The 27,350-nt window shown below is 38.0% G+C and overlaps 1 protein-coding gene across 1 annotated transcript; it reads left to right on the top strand.

Moving 5' to 3' along the window:
• Nucleotides 1–407: 407 nt before the first annotated feature.
• Nucleotides 408–27,350, top strand: Rhag (Rh associated glycoprotein). The gene is made up of 10 exons (XM_021149507.2): nt 408–594; nt 15,865–16,048; nt 16,252–16,402; nt 18,826–18,973; nt 19,335–19,501; nt 21,138–21,275; nt 22,337–22,458; nt 23,722–23,792; nt 24,125–24,198; nt 27,276–27,350. Exons 1-10 carry the CDS (start codon nt 408–410, stop codon nt 27,348–27,350), a joined length of 1,317 nt encoding a protein of 438 aa, XP_021005166.1.

Raw genomic sequence — 27,350 nt, 5'->3', positions numbered from 1 at the left:
CAACCGCTTGCTTATATTTCTACTTTCTCAAATAAATTCTCAATTTTTTCAAGGAAACTGGTAAACACATTATATATTTTGTTCAAATCTGCATCTTTTATAGAGCCTAGTAGAATATTCAGTGCTTAATAAGCACTGACGAAGTGTCTATTGAATCTAAACACATATACCACATTCTACATTGTATGGGACATTAGCTTCTGCCAATCTACATAGTATATTCCTCAACATTCAAAATAATTATATTACAGAATCTAGTATTTCCATTGGGTGGAGCATTTTAACTCCCCGGGATGCTCTGAACTCTGTGTGTGCAACCTAATTCCACACAGAGAGAAGTCCTCTGCTCTTATCAACACTACACAGCTTGTGAAGCTCTCATTGCACCTCTGTCCTTTGCTGCAGTCATGAGGTTCAAATTCCCTCTCATGGCCATAAGCCTGGAAGTTGCTATGATTGTTTTATTTGGATTATTTGTTGAATATGAGACACCGCAGAATGCTTCCCAGAAGAATGCTTCCCACCAGAATGCTACCCAGCAGGGTAATACCTCAAGTTCAGCAAAAAAGGGCCAATTTTTTCAGTTGTATCCCTGTAAGTAAGCAATTTACTTCTTATACTCCTTTGGCTTCTTCGAAGTCTTTCTGTAAATATGTAAATATGATAATATGTATTATTACATTTTTGATGTACTGATAGAATTGCTGGTATTTAATAGTGTCATGGGTATTATATGTTCCCATTAGGACATTCTTGTTTTCTGTCTATTGTGAAAGTGTTTAAATAGAATCTGTGTTTGTTCAAATAACAGAATAATGAGCTCAAAATTCACATAATTTGTGTTGTTTTTACTTCATTGAATTCTTAACACTAAATAACTATCTTTGATTTTGGGGGTTTGTTTACACATTCTGTAAGAAATAAAGGTGTTGGTCACCATCCTCAAATAAAGGAACCAAAGGCAAATGCTGTATACTAAAGATAAAGGTAGAATGGAGTGAAGAAAGGGGAACCAGAATGTCACCTTGGATCCTGAATGAAAAAATACTTTAAGTAGCAAAAATGCAGTATAAAATTTATTCAAAGATAAAACAATTGCAATCTCATTTTAATGAGACACCACTATCTACTGCATATGGGATCAAGAGGATGCAAGACAGTATAAAGAACAAGCTGTCAAAAATATGCTCTAAGATTAATGTCATTAAAATAAAATTATATGAAAACCTTAAAAAGCTAATAACTTTCACATTTCAACTGGACACCTGAAAAGATATTTAGGCTGAAGAAGGAAGTTACTGGAGTTTTAATTTATGTATTCTGTGTTTTGTAATACTATGAAAGAAAGACAGTTTATTTAATTGGAAATGGTAACATTTAATTTAAAAAAAATAGAACACTTCATTGAGAATAGAAACTGAAGGAAAAGAACAATGGAGCTTCCAGTTTGGAAAATCAGATTATGGTAGGGTTAATATATACTAAGGACCACTTACTGAGGTATTATCGTGAGCCTGACACCATCATTAGCTCATCTTCCAAGAGAGATAATAATAGACCATTATTTCTATATTTTTAAATGAAGTTTAAACAACTTTAAAATTTTAAGGCATTTAAAATGTCAGTTGTTATTATTGTTTATGACACCTGTTTAAACATATTAAAACAATGCTCTCATGCCTATGTTTTTCAGGAGTGCATGTAGTGTAAGCTTTCTCATTTATGAATTATGACCAAGGATGACTTAGCAAAATTAAGGGCAGAGTTAGGATCATGGGCCACATTCTCAACCCAGATACCTTTATATTCTTAGATATTCAATAGTACATCTGATTAAATTTTATACTTTTCAATTTAGAGACAAATAAAAGAAATAGAATTATTTTAAGTTTTTTGGCAATATATTATATTTTTAGTCATTCACTCATTGAATAAATACTTTAAATAGCAAGAATGCATTATAAAAATCTATTCAAAGATAAAATAATTTCAACCTCATTATAGTGAAACACCACTGTCTATTGCACATGAAGAAAGTGGATGCAAGGCAGTATAAAGAACAAGCTGCCAAAATACTCTCCAAGATTAATGATATTATAATAAAATTATATAAAGATGTTGAGAACCTAATAACTTCCGCAACTGAAGCTGAAACATTAAACCTGGTGTCAAAGATTCTAAGCAAGCTTAAAATGAGGCAGAAGACAAGGTGGAGAAAGTAACAAATATGTTAATTATTCTCTAGCTTAATAATAGATGATTGATTTCTGGCTTTTAGTGTACAGACTGCCAATGGGAACTAATACTGTAATACTGTATCTTTGGGGGGGGGGTTGTTTTGTTTTGTTTTGTTTTGTTTTTTGAGACAGGGTTTCTCTGTATAGCCCTGGCTGTCCTGGAACTCACTTTGTAAACCAGGCTGGCCTCGAACTCAGCAATCTGCCTGCCTCTGCCTCCCAAGTGCTGGGATTAAAGGTGTACGCCACCACTGTCTGGCTAATACTGTATCTTATACTTACAGTTTTCTAAGCCCATGCATGTTAAATCTCACTACACACATATACATAACTAACTATGTAAAGGTAGTGGGTATGTTAATTTGACTTGATTTTCATGAACATGGAACCTAATACCCTAATACATATGTATTATTTTATATATAGTAATTATATCACAGAATGGTATTTTTAAAAGATATACTAACAATTACAACATTCATGTCATTTGCTAAGATCAGGGAATTTGTTAGTATTATAATATAGTAAGAAAATATTCATTATTCTTCTGATTTTGTAAAGAATTTTCTAGGCTGTAGGAAATAGGCAGTAAATAGTACAGATAAAATGGGCATAGTCTATGCCTTCACAAAGTATCTGTCTCAGTGGGAGAGTGTGTGTGTGTGTGTGTGTGTGTGTGTGTGTGTGTGTGTGTGTGTGTGTGTGTGTGTGTTTGTGTTAGATGCTAATAAAATGCCTAACTAAAATTATCTAAATTATCTTAGGGGTCAATCTTTGTACATTCCCTGTTCAACATGCAACATGGAATCTGCATTCTCTATGGATGATTCACATCCTAACAAATTCTAAGAGTTACATGACCCTTGTTGAAAAAAAAATCGTAGAGTAGTCTGAGACACTGCATGATTTGGGATATATAGTTTCTCTAGATTTCAAACAATTAACCCATAGAAAACTTATGCATAAGTACCACTCATTAGAAAAGAAATCATCAATGTTCCTTATGGCAAACAATATTCACATCAAATCAACAAACCTTTGGATGCCCACTTGGTATGATACACTATGCCATATGCTAGGATTTTAAGGCAGAGAAACCTGAATTTCTTTAGACCTATTAAGTACCTGTATAATTCTCAGTCAGAGTGCTGAAAACTTCTGAATTTCTCACAGACATGTGAAGTAAGGTGCCAACTTGCATTTGTTAGTAAAGTAAAGTGCGCAGATAGGGGTGGTATTTTCTTCTCCCCTGACTTGCACATTCTAGGACTTTTTAGTAATAGGATGTGATGTCACATAAACCTTGAATTTACACATATTCCTAGACATACCATAGAAGTGTTTTACACAGATGAAGTATCATGTTTTTGAGATGTTAGTTTGCAATACTGTATATTCTGTAGGTTTGGCTTCTAAGACACCTGAGCATCACTCTGCAAAGGGACATAAACTGATAAGTCAAACTTGGGAACAGAACAGTGAAAGCTTGATTTGAAAGACAAAGTCCTTTGTGGCTTGGTTAATTTATGTACCAACTCTAAAAATGTCAGGGCATTATTGCCTAATTGACACTGAAACCACACCAATGATCTTTTTGTAATTTTCTAAACTAATTTTTTTTTTTTACTTTCACTTTGACTGGATCAAGGACCCATGAGTAATTTTAAACATTCTGTATTTTTATACATTGTTCTCTTGAAATATGTAGTGACTCAATATATTACATAAATGTTGACATGCCTCACTGTAAAATATGTACTTATTTACTTCTTATTTATATCACCAACAATATTACTAAGAAGTTCTTGAGAAGTCACAGGTAATCAATAAGTTTAAAGTAATAGATACAAATTTCCAAATTTGTTTTTAGGATTCTAGTTTTCAAGAAACTTGGAAGATTTCCCAATAAAACAAAAAAGAAACTCAACTTTATTCATTGAAATGATAGTCATCATTTATTCATTTATAGAAAATTCATGCTAAGTACTGAAGGAAGAATTATAAGTCACAGGGCAGTCTCTTTTAATATAACACTTAGCTCCTACTTCAGTAAATGCTAGTTCAGCTCAGAGCTCAACAGTCACAGAAAGAACTATGTTTCTTCTGTCATTACACGTCAGGAGTGTGTTACACATATTTGCATCATACGGATTATCATACTTACAGAAAACATTAAAATGACATATAGGGAAAGTCATTAGTTTATGAAGTTAGTAACATTTACTGCTTCATTACAGAATTCTTCATGAATAATCTGACAACTTGGTAACTTTGCTTTCTTTCTGCTAAAGACACAGAAACTTGCATGCTAACACCTTTACCATATGTAGAAACATTGATGCAATGAAAGAAATAATCTTCAATTGTCATGAGAATAGTTTTACCTTCTCAGATTGTCTGAGCATGTATTGCAGGCACTCAAATGTCTATCTATCACCTATTTATCTATCTATCATCAATCAATTACAACCCCTCCTTTTGGTAAACACTGAAGGTATAAAGCTCCAAAGGATTTACACAACACTCATAATTATTTTGACTTTTCAGACAAGCAAACTATTTAAAACTGTGATTTATGTTTCAAATTGCCATGTCAGAATTTATTCCTATGTTTATTCAGAGACTATTCACTTTCCTGCAAGATCAGGACATAAGCAATGAACAAGGAGTAAGACAATACAGGAAACTGAAAGAGGACCAAATGAATAACTTGGAATTTTCAGTAAGAGGAAGACAGTGAATATTAACCTTACAGGAGAATTCTAACTAAATATGAAAAAGTGACATGGGGCAAGAGAGATAGCTCCATTTGATACACTACCTACCATAAGTTCTGACAACCGATTTCCATGGCCACATGGAAGAGAAATCTGACACTACACATTGTCTTCTGACATCTACTTGCATGCTTTGGCATGTACACACACACATACACAGAGGGGGGATAATTGATTGATGATAGATAGATAGATAGATAGATAGATAGATAGATAGATAGATAGATAGATAGATAAACAGGACTAGACAGACAGGGACAAAGAGAAAGAGAATATAAGATAAATTAAGACTTTAATTTTAAAAGGCATTAAGGATAGATATATAGAAAAATTATATTTTGGCATTACCTATGTGGTAGTATATGCAACCAAAGACATCAATCAATTGTGAAGCTACTGGATGAGGTTTGATGAAAAATATTCCATTCAAATAATCTGAAGGAATCATTACCAAGGCATACTCCTAGTCACAAGACAAAGGAACATTTATAGTGGAAAAATCTGGCAGTCTATGCTTAACCATGTGACCTAATTAATCATCACAAATGCTGCATCTCATGGATTCAATAGGCAGTGTATACAATACCTCATTATTATACCTCTGATAAAATGCTTATTATGATTTAATTATGGTCAACAACCAACTGCCTCCAAGTAGTAAAGTATGCTACATTAACAGCAAAATAAAACCACCAATAAAAGGTATGTGGGATGATGACTGGTCAAACTTCAAGTTAAAGAGATACAAATAACAAAAAAGCATGTGAACCTTGACTAGAACCAGATATAGAAACTCGTATGTAATTTCATGGGCTTTCTTAGACCAAGTTTTCAGCTCTTGGAGGCAAATATTTTGATATTGTGGTCATTTACCATGACTTAATCTCAGTATATTCATGCTGAAATTATTAATTACATAGCATAATATATTACATTACCTGCTTGTAACTAATTTTAAAGATTTTGAATATGGGTACATATACCCCTACTTGTAGGATGAGGAAAAAGCAAATCTAGAAAATGTTAATAACTGATCAATGTAGGTAAATGATGTATATAATCATCTTACCATTTGGAGGTGGTTGGAAAATAGTTGCCTAAGAATTCTATTCACTCAGAAAATATGAGTTCACAGAATGGCACAGATTCTTGTGCCTTCCTTGGGCTCTTTTCCTTCTGTTGATTTGCCTTGTCCAACTTTGAAGTGATAGTTTTTGTTTTATCTTATCATATTTTATTTTGTTATATTTTTATTAGATATTTTCTTTATTTACATTTCAAATGTTATCCCTTTTCCCCCTATCCCCTCTTGCCTCCCCCTGCCCACCAACCCACCCACTCCTGCTTCCTGGCCCTGCCATTTCAGTACACTGAGGCACAAAGCCTTCACAGGACCAAGGGCCTCTCATCCCTTTGATGACTGACAAGGCCATCCTCTGCTACATATGCAGTTGAAGACATGGGTCCCTCCATGTGTACTCCTTGATTGTTAGTTTAATCCCTGGGAGCTCTGGGGGTATTGGTTAATTCATATTGTTGTTCCTCCTATGGGGCTGCAAACCCCTTCAGCTCCTTGGGACCTTTCTCTAGTTCCTCCATGGGTACCCTGTACTCAGTCCAGTGGTTGGCTGAGAGCATCCACCTCTGTATTTGTCAGGCACTGGTATATCCCCTCAGGAGACAACTATATCAGGCTCCTGTCAGCAAGCACTTATTGGCATGCACACTAGTGTCTGCGTTTGGTGGTTGCTTATGGGATGGATCCCCAGGTGGGACAGGCCTCTGTACCTCATTCCATGGGTGTTTTGTTCCCCCTTCTAGGAAGAACTGAAGTAACCACACTTTGGTCAGTCTTCTTTGTGAGCTTCATGAGGTTTGTGAATTCTATCTTGAGTATTCGAGCTTCTCGGCTAATATCCACTTATCAGTGAGTGCATACCCTGTGTGTTCTTTTGTGATTGGATTACCTCGCTCAGGACGACTTTTTTTTATTAGATATTTTCATCATTTACATTTCAAATGCTATCTGGAAAGTCCCCTATACTCTCCTCCCACCCTACTCCCAAGCCCACCCACTCCCACTTCCTGGCCCTGGCATTCCCCTGTATGGTGCAAATAATCTTCTCAAGATCAAGGGCCTCTCCTGCCAATGATGGCCAACTAGGCCATCTTCTGCTACATATGCAGCTAGAGACACGAGCTCTGGGAGGTACTGGTTAGTTCATATTATTGTTCCTCCTATAGGGTTGCAGACCCCTTCAGCTCCTTGGGTACTTTCTCTAGCTCCTGTATTGGGGATCCTGTGTTCCATCCAATAAATGACTGTGAGCATCCACTTCTGTGTTTTCCAGGCACTGGCATAGCCTCACAAGTGACAGCTATATCAAGGTCCTGTCAGCAAAATCTTGCTGGCATATGCAATAGTGTCTGGATTTGGTGGCCGTTTATGGGATGGGTCCCCAGGTGGAGCAGTCTTTGGATGGTCTTTCCTTCCATCTCAGCTCTGAACTTTGTCTCTGTAACTCCCTCCATGTATATTTTGCTGCCCATTCTAAGGAGGAACAAAGTATCCACATGTTGGTCTTCCTCTTGAGTTTCATGTGTTTTGCAAATTGTATCTTGGGTATTCTAAGATTCTGGGTTAATATCCACTTATCAGTGAGTGCATATCATGTGAGTTCTTTTGTGATTGGCTTACCTCACTCAGGATGATATCCTCCAGATCCATCCATTTGCCTAAGAATTTCATAAATTTATTGTTTTTAATAGCTGAGTAGGACTTCATTGTGTGACTCTACCACATTTTCTGTATCCATTCTTCTGTTGAGGGACATCTGGGTTCTTTCCAGCTTCTGGCTATTATAAATAAGGGTGCTTTGAACATAGTGGAGCATATGTCCTTATTACAAGTAGGAACATCTTCTGGGCATATGCCCAGGAGAGGAATTGCTGGATCCTCTGGTAATACTATGTCCACTTTTCTGAGGAACGGCCAGACTGATTTCCAGAGTGGTTGTACCAACTTGCAATCCCACCAGCAATGGAGGAGTGTTCCTCTTTCACCACATCCTCACCAGCATCTGCTGTCACCTAAATTTTTGATCTTAGCCATTCTGACTGGTGTGAGGTGGAATCTCAGGGTTGATTTGATTTGCATTTCCCTGATGATTAAGGATGCTATTTTCTAGTTCCATCCATTTGCCTGAGAATCACATAAATTTATTTTTTTAATAGTTGAGTAGTACTCCATTGTGTAAATGTACCACATATTCTGTATTCATTTGTCTGGTGAAAGACATCTGGGTTCTTTCCAGCTTCTGGCTATTATAAATAAGGTTGCTATGAACATAGTGGAGCATGTGTCCTCATTACATGTTGGAGCATCTTCTGGGTTTATGCCCAGGAGTGGTATTGCTGGGTCCTCAGGTAGGACTATGCCCAATTATCTGAGGAACCACCAAACTGATTTCCAGAGTGGTTGTACCAACTTGCAATCCCACCAGCAATGGAGGAGTGTTCTTCTTTCTCTGAATCTTTGCCAGCATTTGCTGTCACCTGAGTTTTTGCTCTTAGCCATTCTTACTGGTGTGAGGTGGAATCTCAGGGTTGTTTTGATTTGCATTTCCCTGATGACTAAGGATGTTCAACATTTCTTTAGGTGCTTCTCAGCTATTCAGTATTTTTCAGTTGAGAATTCTTTCTTTAGCTCTGTACCCACATTTTTAAAGATAGGATTATTTGGCTCCCTGGAGTCTAATTTCTTGAGTTCTTTGTATATATTGGATATTAGCCATCTGTCAGATGTAGGGTGGGTAAAGGTCTTTTCCCAATCTGTTGGTTGCCGTTTTTCTTATTGACAGTGTCCTCTGCCTTACAGAAGCTTTACCATTTTTTTGTGATCCCATTTGGCAATACTTGATCTTAGAGCATAAGCTATTGGTGTTCTGTTCAGAAAATTTTCCCTTATGCCCATGTCCTCGAGGCTCTTCCCCCACTTTCTCTTCTATTAGTTTCAGTGTATCCAGTTTTATGTGGAGTTCTTTGATCCACTTGGACTTGAGCTTTGTACCAGGAGATAAAAATGGGTCAATTTGCATTCTTCTACATACTAACTGCCAATTGTGCCTGTACCATTTGTTGAAAATGCTGTCTTTTTTCCACTGGATGGTTTTAGCTCCTTTGTCAAAGATCACGTGACCATGGATGTGTGGGTTCATTTATGGGTCTTCAATACTATTCCACTGATCTACCTGTCTGTCACTGTACCAATACCACGCAGTTTTTATCACAATTGTTCTGTAGTACAGCCTGAGGTCAGGGATGGTGATTCCTTGAGATGGTCTTTTATTGTTGAGAATAGTTTTTGCTGTCCTAGGGTTTTTTGTTATTCCAGATGAACTTGCAAATTGCTCTATGAAAAATTGAGTTGGAATTTTGATTGTTATATTTTTTAAATAGTTGGATGAATGAAACTCTAGACACTAGAGTAAAAAGGTTAACAATTAAACTGTCATTTATACCTGCTGAAAAAGAAAAAAATCAGTTTGCTCCAATGGAGAGACACTGGGCATATCAACGACTCCAGGACACACATAACTCATGTTCAGGAGTAGTTGGCCAACAGGTAATGGCTGCCACAGGTGTGTGTGTGTGTGTGTGTGTGCGTGTGTGTGTGTGTGTGTGTGTGTGTGATTGATGTAGAAGGTTCTATTTATTTATTTATCCATGTTTATATACATACCTGTATGTGTGAGTCATTTGTGTATAATAAAAATTATCAAAGACAAAGAGACTCTCAATATGGTAGGGCATAGGATGGGCTAGATGGAAAACAGGGGAAAGGCAAGTGATATAACTATGTTTTACTTTATATGTAAAAAGAAAAAATAACAGAAAATAGTAAACATAAGACATAAACATAAAAATAGTAAAAATTAAAATTTCCTCTTAGAAAACTTTGGATTAAGAACAAGCCCAAATTTGAATTCTCTACTTCTTTCATTGTGACCTTTCTTGCACAGCCCATAACCTGTTTAGTGTGTGTGTGTGTGTGTGTGTGTGTGTGTGTGTGTGTGTGTGTGTGAAGTCTACCTGACCTTAAAAGAAGCTTTGCTATGTATTTATCAACCAGCATAGAAAGCATGGTATGAGAAAGGGGTGAGACATTGATTTTTACAGAAATCTTTAACAGGTTTTTACAAGCATCATCATTAGTGTTCTATTCCTATGAAGAAACACCATAAAAGAAAACACTTTGTTGGGGCCTTGATTACAGTTTCAGAGGTTTAGTCTATTATGATCGTAGTGGGGAGCATGGCAGGAGGCAGGTAAGCATGGCACTGGAGAAATGGCTCAGAGCTACATTCTGATCCAAAGGCTACAGAGGAGAGAGAGAGAGAGAGAGAGAGAGAGAGAGAGAGAGAGAGAGAGAGAGAGAGAGAGTGACTGGACTTTTAAAAAAGATTTATTTGTTTGTTTGTTTGTTTGTTTGTTTTTAATTATTTATTTTATATATATGAGTACACTTGTAGCTGTCTACAGACACACCAGAAGAGGGCATCGGATTCCATGACAGATGACTATGAGCCACCATGTTGTTGCCGAGAATGAACTCAGGACCTCTAGAAGAACAATCAATGCTCTTAACCACTGAGCCATCTCTCAAACCCCAAAACAGGACTTTGTAACTTCAGAGGTCCTGCCCAGCAACACTCCAACAAGGCCGTAACTCCTAATCTTTCCCAACAGTTCACCTACTGGGAACCAAGCATTCAAGTATATGAGACTGTAGGGACCATTTTCATTCAAACCATCACAACAACGGAAGAAGTAACCTTAAGGGCCCCACAATTCACCCAGAATATTACTAAAAACTCAGACAGATTTATCAACTTATATCCATGTGTTGCTTCTAACATTTATGGGATATCTGTTTTCTTTTAGGTTGCTCTCAAATTGTTGGCACTTTCAGCAAATTACCATAAGACATATACACGCAAACACACACACAAACACACACACACATATAGAGTACATCTGGTCAGTGGTATGGAACGGTATATATTTTTAAATTAAATCTATGCATTTAGGTTGTAAAAGCTGATTACATGAAAAATCCAGGATATAGTAAGATTAAGTATAACATTGCCCTAAAGGCAAATTAAACTTAAATAGGCTGAGTATATACTAGGACAACTGACTATGTATGTTAAATAGCCCTAAGTCACATTATTAACTCGGTTGCTGGGTTAGGCAACATTTCAGATTATGATGGCAAGAAGTATTTTCAGAAAAAAAAAGATATTCTCACAACAGATGAACATTTTCATACAAGTGTATAATATAGTTTGAGAGTCACGTTTGTGTGGATGTGTGAATATGTACACACAAGTGGAGTGCATATTCGCAAGTGTTTGTGTGTAGGTTTGGAGGCCACAAGCAGATACTGGCTTGTCTTCGTTCTCCTTCTTCCTATTGGTCCACTGTGTCCCCTGGAAGCTTTTGCTTGTTCTTTTATGCCATGCACATATCCTGGCTATGTATCTATGTGAGATCTCATGCCACCGTTTTTATCTTCAGACTTGCTCTTTCTGAAGGAATATTTCCTGAATAAGTGTGTAGTTGGATATGCTCCATCTATTTGAAAAGTGAATGAGCATGCATACCAACAAGAGAGATAACGATAAAAACAAAACAAATATAGTAAGAGACGTATGTCCATTGTGGTAGCTGGGCACCCTTGCATTGAGAAGAGAATTAATTCTTGAATGGGTCTAGATTTCTAGAGAAAGAAGTGTTTAGTATGGGGGTGGGGGAGGCTGTCCTGTACATGTAGCATGGTTATTAACAGTGCCAGTCTGCCCTTACTGTACCCCACTGTACCCCATCAGATCGTAACAACCAAATATGTCCCCAGATCCTGTCAAATGCACTTTCAGTTCAAAACCAGACCTCTGCGGAGAGCCATTAATTGAGAAACACCTCAAACACTCTGTAAACTTTTGAAAAGTAATCTCTGCAGCTGGCAAATCCCTAAATAAGGCCTGCTTGTCCTCACAACGAGTCGAGTTCACTTTATTATTTTAAAGGCAGAGCCTTAATGCACAAAACCCAGTGGGCATTTGCCAGGATTCCATTCACAAGCTCTTAATGCAATCCTAATTTTTCTAGGCTGTTTGATTTGTAACTATCAAGCAGGTAGGGTCAAATACCTTCAGATCACATAAGCTTTTTAGCAACCTGACTCTCAGACGAAGCGCTTATGCCCTCTTGTGGCAGAAATCAGTAACTCAAATTGGAGGCAAAACCAAATTAAAAAAATATAAGTTGGTTTCTCAGATGATACAAGAAGTCTTCTGCCACATATGAAACATCTAGCTTTCCATGAAAAGGAATAAAAATAGAACCTGCAGGACAATTCTCACCAATGAGAGACATTACAAAAGATGGATAAAATAGTTTCATGGTTTGGGTACTTAATACTTTAAGGCTAGTAGATTACTGAAGGAAACAAAAGAACTCTAAGGAAAAACATAAAAGATATTGGTGGCAAAAAAACTTTGAATACTGCATTAAAACAATTGTAATGGGGAAGAGGGATATCATTTGAAATGTAAACGAATAAAAAATTAATTAAAAAGTAAAATAAAATAAACAATGGTAAAGTGTCCAAATGGAACTTCTGAATCACGTGCCCTCCTTCCAGAGGCTGAGGCAACATTACATAGGAGGGGATGGAAACATTGTAAGAACCAGAAGTAAGAGAAGCTTGCTGCAAAATAACATGACATTTTCAGTTTTGAACTCACGGTAACTGTGGCTTCCTGCACAGGCCACATATGATCAAGCCAGTCAACACACTACAGCACGGAGAGGAAGGAACCCTAGGTCTCTCACATCCAGCTGAATAGCTATCAACCAACCCTCTAGGGTCCATTGAGGAGGAAGAGTCAGTTTTCTTCAGGTTTGTGATCCACAGTAAGTTGCCCGGGCTCCAGTAGATGGCGCCCTATACTCATGGGACACAATGAACTATTTTAAAAGTAGGAGGAAATAAAAATGCAGGAAGAAGGGAGGGGTTCTGGTATGACATAAATACATTTTATTCATATACGCAGCTACGGAGAGAAAAACATTAACTAATAAAACAGCTAAGTAAATAAAATTGGATCTATTCTACCATTATAATTACAAACAAGAACAAGATACCTAACTGGACTTTGGGGCCTTAATCACACATCAAAATAAAATGAATAAAACAATGTGCAGAGCTCGATGACCATTTGAACAATATCTAATCCAAGCCATCCTTAAAAGTAGAGGTAATGTAATTCCATAAAGATTTGTCAAAGTCATGGTTAGGAAGAATCACGCAAGTTTCTTCCTGTTTTCTTCTTTGTTTCTTCGTTTGTTTTAATTGTGCTCCAGTAAAATCTACCATCAAATATAAACACAGAAAGGTTAAATGGTGGTAAGACAACTTTAAAATAATACACACACTTGGTCAACTATATTTCAAACATTTAACAAATTGATACTAGTTGGCAGCTATTTAGTGTTAAATATCTTCCAGGTTCTGGAATTTCTAAGAGAAATACAAGATGAGGTGAGTACCATGAAAAATGGGAGACAAATTTGGGAAGAAAAGGGTCTTGGCTAATGCCGTGGCAAGCTCTAAAACATGGCTCATCCAGCATCAGGGCGTCCTTTCCCTTCCAAGAAGAAAAAAAAAATGCTCTCCTGTATGAGGCTTTGGTGAACTCTGTTCTGAGACAGAGCTGACTTCAAACAAGAAAAGAGTATTTTCCAGAGTGACTGCAGAATGTGGGGTTGCCCTGAGTGGAGCCAGTGGAAATGGGAAATAAAGGCCTTTCAAAAAGGTGAATCTGAACAGTACTAAGCAACTTCAACCAAAATAAGCATTCTTGGATGGAAACCCACTCTCAGTGTCTGAGCTTGATTGTAGAATGGAGGGAAAGAGGAACTACAGGCTAGTGAGGAGTCTCTGTGTGCCTAAAAAAAGTGTTCTGCTTTGGGCATCTTGGCATTCCCACTGTATTCAAATAATAAAGGATTTGAACAATTCAAACTTGATTCAAATAAATGTTGGCTCTCTCATTTGTGTAGAGTAGCTGGCCTCAAAGGTCGACCTCTCAAAGACATGGTTTCTAGGCACATCTTCTCTGTGCCCATTTCTGTCTAAATCTTGACTGAAATGTTTAATGTCCTTCGACCACTTACATATTTCATTCTCTGCTTTTGCATGTTTCCAATTTTATCTCAGATGAATCTATTTTCCTACATATAAAATTGAACCATAAGAAACTGCCAATATTCTAACATAATCAGTAGCATTTCTTTTTTATAAAGAAGATTTATTTATTTAATGTATATGAGTACACTGTCTTCAGACGCACCGGAAGAGGTCATTGAATCCCGTTACAAATGGTTGTGAGCTACCAAGTGGTTGCTAGGAATTGAACACATGACCTCTGGAAGAGCAGACAGTGCTCTTAATCTCTGAGCCATCTCTCCAGCCTAGCAATTTTCTTCTTTTAACTGAAACAAAACAGTAATATAATATATTGTGATCACACCTTCCTTTTCCTCAACCCCTCACAGAAACTCTGCACTTCTCCTCCCATGCAACCCCCACAACCTTTCTCTCTCTCTCTCTCTCTCTCTCTGAAACAGACTAACAGACATACAATTAATTAATTAATATATAGATAGATAGACAAATAAAATATCCCCACAAGAAACACACACAAAGCCAACAAAAAGACAAAATTGGAAACCATAACACAAAAGCAGAATCAGATCAGGAATAAAAATAATCTCAAACAAAGCAATATATACAAAATACTATGTAAATGTTAATTTCATTGCTAAAATTATATATAGTTCATTCAAACATTATGCTTTCCAGCTACAAGCTTCTTAAGGGCAAAGTGTTGGGTATTGGCTATCTTATGTTTGATCATGACTTATTTGAACTGTATGAGTCTACCGACAAGTACATTTCACTGGAAATTAACCTGTAAAGTAGGTTCTGTTAGTCTTGCAGATGAAACACTAAAGTTCCCAGACGTTAAATGACCTGCCCAACATTGCACAGTCACAAAATAGAATTGGGACAGCTAAGCTGAGGACTCCAGACAAGTCTTAGTTTGTTCTTCAAGGGAAAACCCCCTATATGTTGATTTAGGGCTTCAGGATGACTTAGAAATTGCTACAAAGTTATTTTCTTTTTTGGCTACAATTTCAGAATTAATACTACGTATACATTTGAAAAATGGGACTAGCTCATTCCAATATTTGTTTGTCCATCAGACTTTTATTATTTTGTCTCTTAGATGTGGAGCCATCAATCAAGTTCAGGGGAGCAAATAATGAAAATACCCTACCTAACCCCTTTAATCAATCCATAGTAGGAAAGGGTTAATTTCATTTCTAAGGTCACCACTGAGAAAAGTCACTTGAGGCAGAAAACTGAAGGCCACTGGAGGATCCTCACTAACTGGCTTATGCCCTGTAGTTGGTCAACTTGATTTTTTATACCACCCAGGACTGCCTACCTAGAAATGGCATCACCCAGAGTGAACTAGCCCTCCCACATCAACAACTAATCAAGAACATGCCCTGCAGAGTTGCCTACAGGCAATCTGATGGAGACATTTTCTCAATCCAGGTTACTCTTCTCAGAAGACTCAAGCTTGTATCAAGTTGTCATGACAGATAATGATCTCCTCTTGACGTTTTATGCAAAGGTGAAAGCATGTACTAAATATTATAACACAACTCTTGGTGTTCTTGTTATACAAAATGGTTCTTCCTCTTCTCTTTTACAGTATTCCAAGATGTGCATGTCATGATATTTGTTGGGTTTGGCTTCCTCATGACCTTTCTGAAGAAATATGGTTTCAGTGGTGTGGGTTTCAACCTCTTTCTTGCTGCTCTGGGCCTCCAATGGGGTACAATTATGCAAGGCCTTCTTCACAGCCACGGAGAGGAATTTCACTTCGGAATCTACAAGTGAGTGTCCTTGACTGTGGATACATGTGCCCTCGCCTTCAAGTTCATATGTTAAAATCTTAACTCCTAAATCAGGGCATAGTTAAATCATGAAGGCAAAATCTCATGAGTGGGATTAGTGCCCAGTTCAAAGCTAAAACGTACTGTTCTTTTTTGGTATGCTATTTACTCTTTATTCAATCCATTCTTTCTTTCATCCACAGTATGATAAATGCAGACTTCAGCACAGCCACAGTTCTAATTTCCTTTGGCGCTGTCCTGGGGAAAACAAGCCCCATTCAAATGTTGATCATGACCATTCTGGAAATTGCTGTATTTGCTGGCAATGAATATCTTGTTAATGAATTATTTCAGGTAAGGGTGAGAAAAATATGCTTATTGTGCTCTAATTATGGGTTCTGGATACTACAAGGGGTGCTGCTCACTCTTCATAAAGGCAAGAGTGTCACCAAACCAAATAGTAAGAAATAACCACATTCTAGCGAGTGTTTATTGCAAAATAGGGCAAAGGGAGATGCATATTATTTCATCTTGTCTTTACAAAACCATTGTTACTACTGTTTGTCCACAGTAAAATTATCACAGATGCTAAATGACTCACCTGAGTCTCAGTCTGGATATAAGCCACACTTTTCTAACTCTATCACACATTTGATTACAACATGTTGGCTATTAATAATCCATTCCCACTTAATATTTAAACAACTGTTTAAATAGTCCCAGATAAAGACTTATATGGGCACAATTCTTTTCTTCTCTATGAAATGTCACTGATTCCATCGAAAATAATTTTTAGGATATTTCTCACCACTCTGATGTAAATTTTTCACTTATTTATACTTATATTGAACAGTTGGTTCAAGAGCTAATATTTTAACTTTCAAGTATTGGTGATTTGCCAACAAACAAAATTAGTTAAGGTTTCTATCTTTACAAAGCTTAAAGTATTGTGGGTCATTGAAAATCAAAAAAATATATCCTATCTATGTTAAATTTCTACTTATGGCAAATTATCTGAGAGGATAAAAGAGGAAAGATGCATTTTGTTTCATGTCTTCAGAGCTTTTATTTAGCCTGTAGGCCCTTGGGTCTATTGTTTCTGGACCTTAGAGTGGTAGACCCTCACATTGGTGGCATGCATCAGAGTGAAGCAGCTTTCCTCCTGGCAGACAGGAAGCAAAGGGGCTGGGGACCAAAATTATTCTTCTAATGACATACTTCCTACAGTTCTCATCAGTTCTAGATGTTCGCTCAATTATGGAAGCTCCAGTCAATATATCCATTGAAGGTATCAAATCCCTCATGATGCATCCATGTTCCCAAAGCCACATCTCTGAAAACTGCTGCACTGAAGACCAAGCTTCCAACACATGAGCCTTTGATATCCCCATCACATATCTAAACTGTAGCATGCACACCCACCCAAAGACATGGAAACAAAGTGGAAAGTGGGCTTCTCAGAAAGACTGTTGGGTGTAGATTAAGAAACAAGGATAGAGTTCTCTGGGAATGTGATAAGGAAGCTAGTACGTTGGAGGCTCACTAGTCATTAAGGAGGAGACAAGTACTTAATGCCAAAGGAATCTCTAGTCCAGAGGTTCATTGGTAACGGTGGACTAAAGGAGGAACTTGAGTTGCAGTGCATAAAAGTAGCTGTCTAGAAACTGGTGGCACTGCCTTTGTAAGAAGATAAGTTCAACCAAAGGCCTTATAGGCTCAATGTCCTGTGTAAGTGAAGACTAATTTGATGAATTCTGAGGAGGAAATGGGAAGGGCTCTTTTGCTACAAATCGGTGAGCATTTTTAGAGTGACACAGACTCATATGGCATTTGTAAAGTCCAAGTATGAATAATGGTCACCTATCTCTCTCCTGAAACAGTATGCTAAAGAGAAGCAAGGTTCCTATATGGAAGTGTTCAGAAAAGCTTAAAGTTGAGAATATATGTGTGCTAGAGTGGTAACTGAACTCAATTCAATTATGATTCTCTTCAAGGGTACTGAATCCTTGTTCAGTCAAAGATGGAACAAACTAAGAGTTTCTTCTACTACAACACTCTGAAGATCTTGAATAAATTTGTGATGTTTTCATTTACCTACCTTAGTTTGCATACAGAATTGCCATGGCTCAACATTCTAGATTTTCTCTCTGGAAACCAAAAATGGAGAATGTTTGATTAAATCCATACCAGAACCTAACACGGGAACAAAATTCTCTTCAAATCAGTATTTGAACTCAGCAGATGTTCATGTGTTGCGTAAAATAATGGGGAACAAATTGGGGAAACTGGCCTTTGAAGGTTCAAGTCTTTGAGTTATAGTTATTTAAGATTCAAGTACTTGAGGTATAGCTAAATTAACTTTAACTACAAAGCCAAATAAACATAAATCATTTTTGTTTTACATCAAGTATAATACCTCATAGTTCCCTTAGCATTTCTCCAACCTGAAATAGTCTAGTGAGTTTTGGATGCTCTGTAAGAGTCTGGCTCTTAAGAAACATGGTCTCACCTAAAAACCAACACAACTCTATTAGGTTGATAATATATTCCAGATTTATACATTCTGAATTTCAGGGGTATTTAGTAATTTTTGATAGTCACATCACAAGAAGTACCTCACCGTTGCATGTCTCAAGAATTTGTAGTACTTTTTCTCATTTTACTGCCTTGTTTTATCTTTTCATTAACATCTCCCCAAACAATGCTTTCATTGTCCTTTTGCTTATATTGAGAGCCAGTTTCACCTCCATTTCTGCAAATGCATTTTGTCCCGGTAGGCATCTGACACTGGAGCATCAATGACAATCCATGCCTTTGGAGCTTACTTTGGCTTAGCAGTAGCAGGTGTGTTATATCGGCCTGGACTCAGATGTGAACACCCAAATGAAGAATCTGTGTACCACTCTGACTTGTTTGCCATGATCGGTGAGTAAAATGAACCTGATACTTGCCTATTTGGTAATACCTACACTTGAACATGTGTGTGAAGATTCTCAAAAGGCATCATTTGGAGATCACTTTGTTCTATGGTGGGTCAGTAGTCCCTGTTCTGCCTCACTTTTTTTTATTGGGTATTTATTTCATTTACATTTCCAATGCTATCCCAAAAGTCCCCCACACGCTCCCCCACCCACCCACTCACACTTCTTGGCCCTGTCGTTCCCCTGTACTGCTGCCTCACTTTTTGATGATCAAGATTTCGAAAAGGACAGACATCAATTCCCAGAACAAACTACCCTTTAAAATGGTCTTCCCTATAATAACTAACACCATTTATGATTTACAGGAACACTTTTCCTGTGGATATTTTGGCCCAGCTTTAATTCAGCCATTGCTGATCTTGGAAATCATCAGTATAGGGCCATTGTCAACACATACATGTCCCTTGCAGCCTGTGTGATCACAGCCTATGCCTTGTCCAGCCTTGTGGAGCGCCGAGGCAGGCTGGATATGGTAAGTGTCAATATTCAACCAATAGAAACTCCCTTAATGTCAACAGTTATATTTTGGAGAATGTTTTGAAAATAATATTTATTCATTCACAGTTTTGTAATTTATGTTGGTCAGTTAAAGTCAGACAGAATTTTTTTTTTTTTTTTACATAGTAAAACTAAGTGCTCTTAACTCCATAGAAATTTCCCATTAATTCTTGACTTGTCAAAGACTAGGACTAGGAAGTAAGACGGTGGATCTTGGCTCTATTTTCCTACCTACAAGTATTCTCAAAGTAACAACAATCCTGTGCAGTCACTGGTAAAGTTTCCTTCCTCCAGTGGATGGCGCCACACCCTTGCATGTCTGAGCAGCACCAACTGGGCTTAGTGGGATCTCAAATTGTGACATTAGGAGCTAGAATAGTATAATACATATAATACAGGAGAATTTGGAAGAAGAAAATAGGAGTTAGTTGTGATTATATTTTATTGTATATGTGCATGGTTTTAAAAAAAAATCAACCAGAAACAATAACCCCAAATATGGCTCTATGAAACTAAAATGACAAGTTGGGTGCTATTTAAATTCAAATAAGAGTTTTGTTTGTTTGTTTGTTTGTTTGGGGGCTTGGGGAGGGTGGGGGGTCGACACAGGGTTTCTCTGTGTAGCTCTGGCTGTCCTGGAACTTACTTTGTAGGCCAAGCTGGCCTCAAACTCAGAAATCCGCCTGCCTCTGCCTCCCAAGTGTTGGGATTAAAGACGTGTGCCACCACCACCTGGCTCCAAATAAGAGTTTTAATGAGATTGAAGTAATGATAATCTTATTTTTCTATGTTTATGCAAGATTTCAATGCTGGAGGAATGTAGACATGTAGGAATTCTCTGAAGTAATTTTTACAACTTCTGTGTGCCCAAAAAGTAACGTGACATCTTTTCCTTAAAGTTCAACTCCTTGCCTCAAGCTCCTTGCCTGTGAGTTAGAGAAATTGTCATTCAGGACCAAACCTCAGATCAAGAACTCTTCTTTTCCAACCTAGGGTCGGAAATGACTGCTGCGTTGGATATGTATTTTAAGATTTTTTTATGTTTATGGATTTTTGTCTGCAAGCATATCAGTGGACCACATGCATACAATGCCCATGGGGGCCAGAAAAGGACATGGATCCCCTGTCATTGGAATCACAAAGCAGTTGTTAGCCATTGTGTGGACTCTGGGAACTGAACCAGGATCCTCTGGTAAAGCAGAAAATGTCCATAAATACTGACCATCTCTGAAACTCTTATATGGCATACATAAAGCAAGGTTAAGAACATATATTTCAACTGCTTACAATTTGTGTCATAAGAGACAACTTTCAGTACATTTTTTAAAATCATACTGAACAGGTACTCTTTTTAAAATGATAAATGCCAAACTCTTTGGGTATACCAGCCAGCTGAGAATTCTCATGAGCTGAAATTGGTTCTCTCTCCAATCTTAGATATTCCAGGCCATAATGTGTTTCAAGGAAAGAAAAGTATGTGTGTGTGTGTGTGTGTGTGTGTTTTCATGTATATGTAAACTAACCTGGGATTCATTGGACTCTGCCTTCCTCCTGTCTTTCTGACATTGCCGCAGCCCTCTCCCCTCATTCATGGTTTTCCCTCCATTCAGGTACACATTCAGAATGCTACTCTAGCAGGAGGTGTTGCTGTGGGCACATGTGCAGACATGGAAATCCCCCTATATGCTGCTATGACCATTGGAAGCATTGCAGGGATCATCTCTGTGCTTGGATACAAGTTCTTTAGTGTATGTATGATAAGTATATTGAACCAAACATTAAATCTGAATCATTATCTTCTCATGTCCAACCAGTGGGAGGAAGCAGTGGGAAGAGTGGGAAAGAGAAATGGTGTTCCCTTCCCTACATGCCTTTCCCTGGAGGCCAGTTATCTTTCTTTCAGAAATACCATGCATATTGGAGCCATGCAGTGACTCTTTCCTGACTTCTGTGAGGGAGAAGATAATTTAGTATTAGTTATCAGTAACTTAACATGAAGTCAATGTTAAGGACTTATGTTTATTTCTTTAAAGAAGTTCCAGAGAATCTTTTATTCTGGTTTATTTGTGAACTTTGTGTTCTAATGAGACAAATGAGATGTTCTTAGAAGATAAGAAGGTGAAGTCAATCCTTTCCAATCTAGATACTAAGGACTGTATTATCTCCAACTATATTTAAAGTGTTTGGAGGGGCTGGAGAAATCGCTCAGCGGTTAAGAGTACTGCCTGCTCTTCCAGATCTGTAATCTGTAATTGGATCCAATGCCTTCTTCTGGTGTGTCTGAAGATGGTTACCATGTACTTATAAACAGAAATAAATCTTAAAAATTAAATAAATAAATCTCAAAGTGTTTGGCATGGGTGCAATTCAATTTCAAAAGAAAATCAAGCCTTGGATAAGATTTCCTCTTCTGAGAAGAGAAAAAAAAAAATGGAGAGATGAGGCCAAAGAATACAAAGTAGCAGAGAGCATAGACATACAATAAACAAACTTTGAAGTACATGAGAACTACAGATATTTTTTAATGTACCATGTATGGAAGTTATGCTAATGAGTAGCTTCTAGCTGTTTATATCAGAAATTCAAATTTTTAAAAAAGGAGTAAATGTGGACATGATGGGACACTAATTTGGTTTGCTATTATAACATTGTAACCATTCATTTGCATTGAGTAATAGCACAGTGTATATTTTATATATGTGTGTGTGATATGAATTTATAGGTATATTCTTCTAGACAGTGGTTTGCTCCAGTATGGAGCTCTTTATGCCTCACAAAATAATGATCTTCCTCTCTTTTACAACCATAGCCATTGTTAGCTAATAAACTGATGATCCATGATACGTGTGGGGTTCATAACTTGCATGGCTTACCTGGAGTTTTTGGAGGCCTTGCCAGCATTGTGGCCATAAGCTGGGGGATGTCTACTGGGTGAGTAAAAAAACCAATGGGTGTCTCTTGTCCTGTGCTTTGTAATTGTGTTTGTTGAAATACATAGTGATGAAGGTGGGTCCCTGTTGTTCCTATTGTTGTCGTTGTTATCATTCTATGCTCAAGGAGACATAAAGGAAAGAATACCCTGAATGAAACTTTTCCAGTTGCCTCCTTTCACAGAATTCACTTGTTTAATCTTTCATCAACTCTGTTATCGGCCCGCTTTGAGAGAAGCACTATGCTAGTGATGGCACCACGTTCAAAGTTCACCTTCCATTAATTTAGTAGTCATACACATTCCACAACTGCTTATACATTCTTCTGCCCCCAACTTATAATGGCTTTTAAAAGTTTTACACTTATTTTCTTTGGGGTGTGTGTGTGTGTGAAAATAGAAGGCATGTCCATGTCATATGTGGACGTGGAAGTCAGGAAGGCAGCTTGCAGGAGTTGATTCTTTCCTTGCGTGTGATCCAGGTATCCACCTCAGATAGTAGGACTGGATAGCAATCTTCCTTATACACTGAGCCATCTCTAGGCCCAATATTTTATTATCTTTATCTTAAGGTGATGGTTCTCAAACTGTAGGTCAAGACCACTTTGCATGTTAAATGACCCTTTCTCAGGGCTTGCATACCAGATATCCTGCAGATTAATCATAGCAGCAAAATTGCAGTTATGAAGTAGCAACAAAAATAATTTTTGGTTGGGGGTCACCACAACATGAGGAACTACATTAAAGGGCTGCCACATTATAAAAATTGAGAACCACTATTTTAAGATAATTGTCTTTGGCATTACCAACATGTTCTTCAGTGTCTTCATTGCCTTCTCCCTAACATGTGTGCTGCACTTTAGCTTTTCTAATGTTATTAATGGGCCTTCTATTTCACTAAAGTTGTTTATGTGGAGTGGTAAGGAAATGACAGCTATATTGTTTTAGATATTATCCCTCTTACTGCCTAGAAGATGGGTTTAGGAACTGATATTCAGTAGATATTTATTGTATGAGTTAAATCAAGTATCAATCTTTTGAAAGTCTGTAACTTCATCTGATGAATGCTTTCTTAACCATGGCTAGTGAATGACAAAGGAAAAAAAAATAGAAAATAGACAAGCACAAGTGACCACACATTTGCTTGTAGGTAAAACAATACATTGTCCACAAGATGGCAAACACGTTTACCTTCAGTAGACAAGGTTTGTTTGTTTTCATTCATTCTTAGAAAAACATCTAATTCTTTGACTTTGGTTACCTAGGTCTATGGCTATGCAGGCAGCAGCACTGGGATCTTCCATTGGCTCAGCGATTGTTGGAGGTTTACTTACAGGTCTGCATCAAAAGGGAACATTAGCTGGGTTCCATGGTAAATGCTTGCAACCATGGCTACTTCAAAGGTTAATATGAAAGGACTGGGACTTCTCAACCACTTTAAAATTAACTCAAAACAATAATAATAATAACATTGAGAACTCCTGCCAGTACCCAATTACTACATTACTTAGCGGAAGATACAAGTTCACTGGTAAATCCAAAATGTGCTAAGCTTCTGCTAACTAATTATGTCAGCAAAAAGAGGTGTTTTCATAACAGTATTATAACTACTTTGCAAAGAAGAAGCCTTCCCTATTCATGTGCTTTGATCTCCATTTGCCAACACAGGTCTAATTCTGAAGTTGCCTGTCTGGAACCAGCCACCTGATGAATACTGCTTTGATGACTGTGTTTCTTGGAAGGTAATGTACAGGCTTCAAAAACAATGTAGATGACAGTTCTGTCACCATTCAGGTAGCCAAGGACCCTTTTGCTCTTCCATATCAATACAATGGCTAGGCAAGGAGGACATTCCAAATGCTGGACTTTAGCAGCGTCTGCTCTTTCTTGTTTGGGGGTGTCTGCAGGGACAGCAGCTAGGTAGAAACAATGGCAACTGGTTTTCCATAGGGTTATAGTCCTTATGTAGGAGTAGAGTATGAGGACCTTTATTGAAATTAATCATCCACCCTTGCCAGTAGCCAGTGTTATTGCTCCCATCCTTGGCTTAGACACTTGGCCTAGGAGACTTCATTGTGCTTTTGAATTTTATGGTGACCAGACCTTTACATCACCCTTTCTGGCTCCTCTTATGGTGACAAGGCCTTTTCTCCTTCTGTAGTCTTATCTCTGTTTTCTGGTCTTTCTTTCTCCCTCTCTCCTTCCCTTCTCTCTCCTTCCCTTCTCTTCTCTTCTCTTCTCTTCTCTTCTCTTCTCTTCTCTTCTCTTCTCTTCTCTTCTCTTCTCTTCTCTTCTCTCTCTCTCTCTCTCTCTCTCTCTCTCTCTCTCTCTCTCTCTCTCTCTCTCTCTCCCCCTCTCTCTGTTTCTCTCTCTCCTGCTAGCTACCTTCTACCACCTTGGCTGCTTTTGGATTATCCACTTGATTCTTCACCTAAGACATTCAACAGCTCAGCTGCCACTAGGAAGAATAGCCAGAGTGCCACACTCTGTCATTTTGTTTCTGGTGAATGTGAGAACCTTTTGCGAATTAAAGCCACTTTGGGAAGCAGATCCTCAGGCACAAATTAGGGCTCTTGGAAGAGAGTGCTGAAAACCAGTCACTGAATGGACACCAGGCTTATCTGAGGGTCAGAGCAGCCTGGAGCCAGGCACTGCCCACACATGCTTCTACCAGGTCTGCTTCTGGATCCTCTGCTGTGTCTGCTGCTTGGTCTAATACTGCATCTCCAGCCTTCCAGCAGCTGCTTATCCACATGGCCTGTCAGCTGTTAATTACTTGATACCACGGTAGGCTGTAGTGGTGTACATCTTTAATCCCAACACTCAGTATATTGTGAGATTGAGGCAAGCTTACTCTACAAAGTAAGTTCCAGGACAGCCAGACCATGGCAAGAGAGAGAGGGGGGGGGGGGGGGCGGGCTGTCACAAAAAAAAAGAAAAGAGAAAGAAAAGAAAACAGAAATGAAAAACATAAGAAAGAAGGAAGAGAGAGAGAGGAAGGAACGAAGGAAGGAAGGAACGAACGAACGAAGGAACGAAGGAAGGAACGAAGGAAGGAACGAAGGAAGGAAGGAGAAAAAAATAAGCTCCTAGTCAACTTGCCATTGCCACTATACCATCCCTGCTGTTTTGCTGTTGCATTCCCTCGGTCTCTGCTGCTGCTTTCTTATTACCAGCTCAGCTTGCAACTACTCAAAGAAAGAAAGATCACTCAGGAGAAGTCCTGTCTGATATACAACATCAGGAGAGGCAATGCTGCAGTGCCTCTTAGCTCACCGGATAAAGCTGAGCAGCATGCACTTATAGCATGAGAAGGGATAATTGGAACATGTACAGCCACCTTGTTGTTGATGTTCAAGACACAGCCTTGTCTCCTAACTATAGTCACACTCATTAAGGCTTGAGTTTGGGACAACACGTGTCGTTGCCTCTCAACACCCGTCATACAAGTCCTTCTGCCAGCACCAGAGGAAACGCTTTCCCTCTGACCAGCATGGAGACAGGCACAAAGTCATCTAGAAGTGATTGTGCCTTCTGATAGCATATATCTGGTACAAACAGGCCACAATAGCCCTGACTGGGGTCACTCAACACTCTTTCTGTAGTTTTCTCAAGACATCTGTGGAATCCCTGAGACAGCTGGTGCTAGCTTTAAGAGTAGAGCAGTTGCCTGTTAGATTGGTAGCATTTTTGATCAAGATATATCTACCTAGTAAGTCTGAGGCTAACAGCTGCTAATTAAGACCCAACATGTGTGCTCACTTATAGAAAAGCAAACACCAGGGATTCTTATAAAATAACTTGAAAGAACTTAGAATGAACAGAAATTTTAAGAGCATTTTGTATCATGCACTACAGTGCTTAGTTGCCTGGGAAGAAGTGAGTTCTGCTTACCTGTCTCAACTCCACTGAGGAAAACTTTACTTAAGTCCCATACTTGTGTAGCATGCATGTGATGCATGAACTTCCTAGTCACAGAGCGAAAAATAAGGCAATTCTTCTATCCAGAGAAAAATCAAAAGTTAAGGGCTGGAGAGATGACTCAGCAGTGAAGGGAGCATAGTTCTCTTGTAGAGGACCTGGGTTCGTTTCCTGCATCCAAATCAGCTGACTCACAACCACCTCCATTTCCCAGGCATCTAAAACCCTCTTCTGACCTTCATGGGTTCCTCTATGCAATGCAGGCACACACACACACACAAATAAAGTAAAATAAATAAATGAAAAATAAAAATTATAAAAAGTTCCTCTCCAAAGCAGAAACTAAGTAAACACGGAATTTAACTAACAATTGTCATGTCTGTTCTTTTATACCAATTCTTAGAAGGTGTTCATAGAAACTACTATCCAATAGTTTGGTGTATTGTGTTCAAGGTAAAAGTAGGAAGAAAAAGCAGATGTACTGTGCAAGACTGAAGGCTTCTAGAAAGCACACATCAAAAATTCCTGTATCTAACAAACTTAAACTTCACACATCAAAAGTTCCTGTATCTAACAAACTTAAATTTCATTCCAGCTCCCACATTCGGCCTGTTGACCACAGGGTCACCCTCTCCCAAAGCATTTTCTTCACACCTTGACTGGCATAGAAGCTTCAACAGATTAGTAGGAAAACTGGGTGTGGGAAGTAGAGAATGCAGTCAAAGTCGGCGAGATAAATGACTTGTTTTTATATTTTCCTTTAACATGAATAATTTGAATTCACCGTTTTTCTAAGCTTAGATAATAATTCCAGAAAACACCTTTGCTTCAGAACCAATTGATAACAGGCCAGGCAACAGAAGCATTAAGTGTCACAGTATTTCTTTTGTTTTTCAAGGTTCCCAAATTCAGAGAACTTGATAATCGCTTCTTTCAACATGCGAATCACAACCACGTGGAACATGAAGTCTAA

The sequence above is a fragment of the Mus caroli genome, unplaced genomic scaffold (assembly GCF_978045245.1).
Source record: "Mus caroli unplaced genomic scaffold, Mus_caroli_1 scaffold_18, whole genome shotgun sequence".
Classification (NCBI taxonomy): domain Eukaryota; kingdom Metazoa; phylum Chordata; class Mammalia; order Rodentia; family Muridae; genus Mus; species Mus caroli.
Note: the sequence above shows the minus strand (reverse complement) of the source record. Positions and strands in the feature narration are given on the sequence as shown.

Excerpts from the sequence above, each read along its gene's own strand:
- Rhag (XM_021149507.2), top strand. The coding sequence starts at position 408 with ATGAGGTTCAAATTCCCTCTCATGGCCATAAGCCTGGAAGTTGCTATG. Across the intron at positions 18,974-19,334 it reads TGACTTGTTTGCCATGATCG|GAACACTTTTCCTGTGGATA; the intron begins GTGAGTAAAATG and ends TATGATTTACAG. Across the intron at positions 22,459-23,721 it reads AGCTGGGGGATGTCTACTGG|GTCTATGGCTATGCAGGCAG; the intron begins GTGAGTAAAAAA and ends TTGGTTACCTAG.